Source organism: Babylonia areolata, chromosome 31 (genome assembly GCF_041734735.1).
Source record: "Babylonia areolata isolate BAREFJ2019XMU chromosome 31, ASM4173473v1, whole genome shotgun sequence".
Taxonomy (NCBI): domain Eukaryota; kingdom Metazoa; phylum Mollusca; class Gastropoda; order Neogastropoda; family Buccinidae; genus Babylonia; species Babylonia areolata.
The window spans coordinates 3,621,348-3,628,847 of record NC_134906.1 but is presented as its reverse complement, the minus strand read 5'-3'; the positions used below and the strand labels follow the sequence as shown (position 1 = coordinate 3,628,847).

Below are 7,500 nucleotides of genomic sequence, written 5' to 3'. Positions count from 1 at the left end.
TTAACTCTCTCCATACGAACGGCGAAAGAGACGACGTTAACAGCGTTTCACCCCAATTACCACCATCACAATATTGCAAGCGGAAGGCTCTTATACTAAAGAGGTGATTGTTGACAAAGAATGCCATAATTCTGACGACGGAAGCTAAAGGTTGGGTCATTCAGACACCCACTGGACATCCAAGGGGTCTGTGTAGAGGAGAAGAGAGGACTGGCCGTACTGAGTGAGTTAAAAGATAGCGGGGCTTCATCACTTGTTGACAAGGTTCTCTCCCTTCTGTTCTAACGCGGTGCTTAAACAGGGCCCATTACTCTTCATAATTCAGCCTGTGTCCACAAGTTTCTCCCCTTTCTCTTCAAACCCGATGCTCAAGCAGGACCCATAAAAAGTGCCATCTACTTTTTCCAAGAGTGCAGTTTAACAGTGATCTCCCTTGTTAAAAAAGCTGCACATCCTTTGCTATAATTCAAAATATTCTTTGCTTTCTATATATATTGATTTCTGTCTTTCATTCAATTTTTTTCTTTTCGAATTATTCATTTGCAAAAGTATATTTTTACCAATACCAAAGTTCTTTTTCCCTTCTAATTCAACCTTGGGAATTCTGTTTCTTGATTTGAGAAAAGACAAACAATCATTTCAACCTTCGGGGGGTGGGGGGTGGGGGTGGGGGCTTAGAAAGACAACGAGGAGATGTTTTTGATGGTTACTGCAACAGGGTACATAATTATATTTCTTTCATTCTTTCTTTATCATTATTTTTTTTTCAGGCTCTTATGATACCCATATTCCAGCTGAAGGTTTAGAACACAGCTGCTAACAATTTCTGATGAAAATCGATGCCACTTTACACAATGAAGTGAATAGTTTTATAGCCAAACAAAAATCTGCTGAGTTGTTAATTGCCCCTGGATCAAAACAGTTTAGACAGCAACAGTCAGCTCAACAGACAGAGCGATGCAGATATCTCAGTTTGCTATACTATTTTCGAACGAATCTTAAAAGAAAAACCAACAAACAAACAAACAAAAAACCAAAAAAACAAAACAAAAAAAAAAAAAAAAAAAAAACAACAACAAAAAAACAAAACAAAAAACAACAACAAACAAACAAACAAACAAACACCTGCGCTGAAAGGAAGTTCAGCGAGCAGATTTTCTCTTTCTCTGTCACTATTGCGTGACGATGTTACAGGCCTCATACGTTCGACCATTGTCAACGGCCAAAAGCCATTACGGAAATGAGGTATGAGGAGATATAGTAACCGTCATGGGCAATTTGTCGGTTAAGGTCTACTTGTTATTCTTGTTGCTTATAGTTCAGCCGACGGCACAGGGCCATATCAGGACTGTCAAACCATACAAATGCTCAACCGCGTCAACACAAAACTGTCACATTTACAAAACAACAAAAACAAAAACAACAAAAACAAAAACAAACAAACAAACAAACAAAGAAACAAACAAAACCCCACTAAGACAAACCCACAAAACACAGTTCATAACACAGTATCCCAGCCATTTAGCTCCATATGGCAAATAAAACTAGGCCATGCTGAGAACGCCAGCCATCCCGCTTAATTTATAATCCCCGGATTGCAACAAAAAAAAAAAAAAAAAAAAAAAAGAAAAAAAAAAAAGGAAAACAAACAAACAAAAAACAACAACAACAGCAACAATACTGCAAAGCCAAGCAAAAAATACATAAAAGGCCTTATAGGCAAATAACTCAGCAGAATACACAGACAGTACATCATAGACGGCGGAAAACAGAAAAAAAAAGTGTCAAGGCTTGCTTGAAAAAAAGAAAGGGGAATGGAGTGGGAAGGCAGAAAAAGGACATAACAGTGAAGACAGGAAAAAAAAGGCAGAAACAAAGAGAGTGACAGAAAAGAGGAAATTTCTAGCACAGAATTTCCAGAAGGCGGGGATGCTATTTATACTGAAATACCCCCGGCATTCCCACGGGGGGTAAGGTCTACTTGTGAACTTCGCAGTCACACACACATATATATATATATATATATAAAGATCATACGCTCTTGGTGTTTTGGGCATCACTCCTTGTAGAAAGAAACTGACATAATAGTAAAATATAAAATAAGAACAACAGTAGTCTCGGCAGTCTTGGAATGTCTTTAAAACTTGTAACGGAAATGCAGCAAATTTTCCCTGTATAACAGCTTCTTCAGGCAAGCGAAACAGTGATCTCGCTTTCGAATTAAAAAGCTTGATCCCTTGTTGAAAAAATTGCCGTATTTTAATAATAAGTTAAGTTTTTAAGCCATGCCAAGACTACTGTTGTTCTTACACACACACACACACACACACACACATTGTGAAATGTTTTGTAAATGCTTGTGTTTGCAAGGATTTTGCACTATATGGGGGAACATGTGCATGTGGGTGGGATGGGCATGGTGTAATTGTGTCCGAGAATTTGTGTTCAGTGGTGTGTGTGTGTGTATGTGTGTGTGTGAAATGGAAATGCAATTGTGTATTTCTTTATCACAATATTCTTGTATATATATATATATATGCATTTTGTTCTTATTGTTGCTCTTCATCCGTTTGTTTCTTCTCTCTCTCTCTCTCTCTTTCTCTCTCTCTCCTATATATTTTTCTTTTTTTCCGTTTTTTATTTTTAATTATTTATTTGTGTTTTTTAAAATTCATTTATTTTTTTTCATTGATGGCTTGATGTAAAAAAAGCAATTGTTGCTTATTCAATTTACCATCATGAAATAAAATCTTGACTTGACTTGACATATATATATATATATTTCTTTTAACAACACCACTCGTATAGGAACTGTCAGGACGAACCAGTACGGACATACTATCGAATGCTATTGCAAGTGTTGTTGCAGACGACATTTCACCTGGAGAATGCTGTTTTCTCCATGATCCGGGCACTAGGCGCATGCGCAAAACGAACTGATAGCTAGTATTTCCCCACGCTAAACGTCAACGTTGTATATCTGATAGTTGATGTTCTCGAAGCTAAACATTCTTTATTTTATTTAAGTTTATTTTACGCCAACTGATTTAGTATACTGTTTGTCTCCCAATGTCTTTCGACGTAACTGTGTCCGCTTGCCAGCTTCTTCTGCTTCTTCTTCTTTTTTTTTGGTTTTTATTTTTCATTCAAACCAGGCGCATGTGCGTGTCACGAGACCTGTGTGGTAAATTCGCGCGCATGTGTGTGTGTGTGTGTGTGTGTGTGTGTGTGTAAAGGGGACAGGGGGAGGGGGGAGAATGAGGAAGAATGTGTATATTTATGAGTTTGTGATTGTCACATACGCACTGATATATTGTTCACACTAATTGAATCATTATTTAATATTTTGGGTTGTTCGTGGCCTACTTTGTTTTTTCTATGAGCCTGAGGCCGAACAAATAAACCATTGTCTCTCATTGTAGTGATTTCGTTTTCCATCAGATCTATGCCACTATTCTTACACGTGTATTGAATGACACAGGAAACGAATGATGAGCGCCCTGTGGCAAGCCGTCAGTCGGCTCTACCCATGTAGGCAGTCTGTTTTTGCAAATGACCCCGTGTATGTAAAGCGCTTAGAGTTTGGTCTCCGACCGAGGATAGGCACTATATAAGTACCGATATCATTCATTCATTCATTCATAGTGTAGATAGGTATGTGTTGGTATATATATAGTCGGCCAGTTTGCTGATAATCTTTTTTTTTATTTTTTTTTTTATATCTTCACCGTTGGAAAGTAGAGACTCATTCATTTATTCGTTCATTCATTCATTCTCTCTGTCTCTCTCAGGGAAGGTGTTTTGGGGCGTGATATGCCTGATCATATTCTGTTGTTTTTTTTGTTTTCTTCTTCTTCTTCTTCTTCTTCTGCATTCACTCGTAAGCACACGAGTGGGCTTTTACGTGTATGACCGTTTTTACCCCGCCATGTAGGCAGCCATACTCCGTTTTCGGGGTTGTGCATGCTGGGTATGTTCTTGTTTCCATAACCCACCGAACGCTGACGTGGATTACAGGATCTTTAACGTGCGTATTTGATCTTCTGCTTGCCTATACACACGAAGGGGGTTCAGACACTAAGCAGGTCTGCACATATGTTGACCTGGGAGATCGTAAAAATCTCCACCCTTTACCCACCAGGCGCCGTCACCGTGATTCGAACCCGGGACCCTCAGATTGAAAGTCCAACGCTTTAACCATTCGGCTATTGCGCCCGTCGTTTTTTTTTTTGTCAATAGCAGTTTGACTTTCCAACGAACAATCATCATGTTTGTGTTTATGTCACACTTAGAGGATACCCTTTATTAATTTCAACCGGATGTCGGAAATGTTGTCAGAAAGTTAAGAAGATTCTTTGGTTGATAATCTTTTGTGTATTATGAAGACTTGTCAAGGTTGATTTGTGGAGATTTTTTTATTTTTTTTATTTTTTTTATTTTTATTTTTTTGTACACGAGAAGATGACGTTTTCTCCCGAATACTGCGCTGACGAAGTCGTGAATTCATACCGTTGACATGTGTGATGATGCATCGCACCGGAGATTAGAAAAGAGAGATAAACCACTTGCAGAAATTGCTGAAGCCAGGCAGCCTGCGCCGCGACATGTATTCATTATTCATGAGTTGCCTTTGCCCCGCCCAAACGAAAGGAAAGCGTCAGTCGAACGCAGTCTCCTGAGTGATTTTATAATTTGGATTACACCTTTTTTCCCTTTTCTGTTTGCTTCATTCCACGCAGATGTCAAACTCAATTTTGTTGTGAATAACATTCCTAAATATTTATATGTATTGGTTACTTTTATTTCCCTATCACCACAGCACCATTTTTCACGAGTCGAAAGATGACCTCCATTGCGGAAAACTATAATATTGGTCTTATCGAGATTCACTGTTTGTTGTAGTCTGTCTGTTTCTTGCTTAAGGGCATTTAATTGATTTTGTAACCCTATGGGTGTGTCAGACAAGAGAACAACATCATCAGCAAATAGCATTAAGAGCAAATCTGTTGCGCCAGGTATCATTTGTATTCCATGTCTCCCCTTCTTTGATAACTCCACTGCCAATTCACCGATGAAAAAGGAAAACAGCTGTGTGCTTGGCATACAACCTTGTTTAACCCCTCTTGGACACTGAAAAAAGTCTGAATAAATACCTTTGTCACGAACACATACAAGTACAGAATTTTAACAGCCATGTAAAACTCCCGAGAGAGAGAGACAGAGACTTAGAGAGAGAGATAGAGCACAATACAACGGTCTGCTCGGGCAACATGAAGCGTTCGTATATATATGAATTATATATATGATTATGTACATATAAATAGATTTAGATTTACATACTGATAGATCTATATGAAATTATGTATATATGTATTCATGTATGTATGTATAGACAGATGTTAGAAGAGAGACAGAGCTGAATATGTGTTTTATGTTTTGATATATATATATATATATATTTTTGTTGTTGTTGTTGAAGAAATGGTGATGTAAACCAGAAAGTGTGAAGAAAAAGTAGCGTTACGAAAACGCAGTTCAATAATTTATAACTGTCTCTCTCATGTGCAACATTGCGCTGGGGGAGGGGGCGGGGGGGAGTTGGTGGTGGGGGGAGCTGCTTTATTTTCTTTTTATATTATCTATATTCAAGCAGATGCAAACGTGCTAAAAACCAAAGCAAAAATGAATCGGTTTTCATTGTATACAGCGAATCTTACTACACGTGGGAAATTCCAGGCGTAACTTAACTTTCCCTTTACTGCAGCTGAACCGTCAGAACCGACCAGTTTCCTTCAGGTGGGGAAGGAGAGGGTGATTTACCCCCACCCTTCCGCACTGCGTGTGTGCCCCAAAACGGCTTCAGCACTGTTATAGACAGTAAGAAGGGGCCTGCCGCGAGTGGTTTATCTCTCTTTTCTAATCTCCGATCGCACTTAACAAGTCATTCTGAAGACAGATGAATGACCACAATAACTGCTTCCATACGGCTTTACGTTCCTTCGTGTTCAGCGGAGCATACATCGGCGAAACGGTCGGGTTGTTTCACATACATGTCTGATTCAGAACATAATGAATTGTATATAGCGCCTTTCCGCATGGACAAAACCAAACATTACAGTTATGGTTATGGTTCTTTTTTTTCTTCTTTTTTTTTTTATCTCGCAAAGATTAATATCTAGCAGCCTCTCTCTCTCTCTGTGCCTCTCTCTCTGTGCCTCTCTCTCTGTGTCTCTCTCTCTCTGTGCCTCTCTCTCTGTGCCTCTCTCTGTGTCTCTCTCTCTCTGTGCCTCTCTCTCTGTGCCTCTCTCTCTGTGCCTCTCTCTCTGTGTCTCTCTCTCTCTGTGCGCCTCTCTCTCTCTCTCTGTGCCTCTCTGTTTCTGTCTTTCTTTCTACGCGCGCGCGCGCGCGTGTGTGTGTGTGTGTGTGTGTATGTCTGTGTGTGTGAGAGGGGGCGAGCGCGTGTGTATGCGTATGTGTGTGTGTGTGTGTATGCGTGCTTGCATGCGCGTGTGTATGCCTATGTGTGTGCGTGTGCGTTTACGTGTGTGTGTGTGTGTGTGTGTGTGCGCGCGTGTGTGTGTATATGTGCGTGTGAGCATGCGCGTGCGCGTACGTGTGTGTATGTATATACATTAGGACACGAATAACTGCATGAATAGAAACGTTGCGTGCCTGATAAAGACCGCAAAGCCGTGTACACAAATGACAATCTTTTTTGACTCACTTGTGTAAACAAAGTGAGTCTATGTTTTAACCCGGTGTTCGGTTGTCTGTGTGTGTGTGTGTGTGTGTGTGTGTGTGTGTGTGTGTCTGTGTGTCCGTGGTAAACTTTAACATTGCCATTTTCTCTGCAAATACTTTGTCAGTTGACACCAAATTAGGCATAAAAATAGGAAAAATCCAGTTCTTTCCAGTCATCTTGTTTAAAACAATATTGCGCCTCTGGGATGGGCACAAAAAAATAAAAAATGAAGCCTAATCATATGCAAACTGCATTTACTGTTATATTTATATTTTTTGTAATCTCTAAACTTGGCACTCTGATCTGATATTCTGACCCAACAACAAGAGCAGTCATTATTTTCATTTTTTGTTCGAACAGGAACCTCTTTTGCTAAGCATGGAAGTTTTATTTATTTTGCAAACGTATTGGTGAAGCTGGTAAAAAAGGGAAATTAATCTGTACTTATGCCGGGGGCTTCATTTGCTTTAAACTGATCTTTCTCATCTTAAACATTACATTTTTTCTTTCTTTCTTTCTTCTCCTCCTCCTCCTCCTTCTTCTACTTCTTCTTCTTCATTGCTGTGTCCTCAGCCAGATCTCTCCGACGAAGATGACAACGTCGTCAACAGCGTCTGTGGTGACCAGGGTGGTGATGGCGGTGGCACTGGTGATGGTGTTGGGGCCGGTAGGGTGGTGGGGGAGGGGGTGCGTGGCCCAAAGGAGCATCGTGTGGGTGCACGGAATACTGGCAGACGCGGCAGAGTTCAAGACCATGC

At 40.0% G+C, this 7,500-nt stretch overlaps 1 protein-coding gene across 4 annotated transcripts in view; it reads left to right on the top strand.

Annotated features, from left to right (window-relative positions):
* Positions 1 to 7,500, top strand: part of LOC143276201 (lysosomal thioesterase PPT2-A-like) — a 49,604-nt gene that overhangs the window by 15,465 nt on the left and 26,639 nt on the right. For 3 of the 4 annotated variants that reach the window (XM_076580650.1, XM_076580653.1, XM_076580651.1), the window contains exon 2: positions 7,316 to 7,500. This exon is cut by the window's right edge and continues 17 nt beyond it. In XM_076580650.1, coding sequence (XP_076436765.1) covers positions 7,335 to 7,500 — 166 coding nt within the window. In that variant the 5' untranslated portion in view covers positions 7,316 to 7,334. Of the gene's footprint in view, positions 1 to 3,155; positions 3,185 to 7,315 lie in introns of all 4 variants that reach the window. The other variant, XM_076580652.1, reaches the window with a different exon arrangement.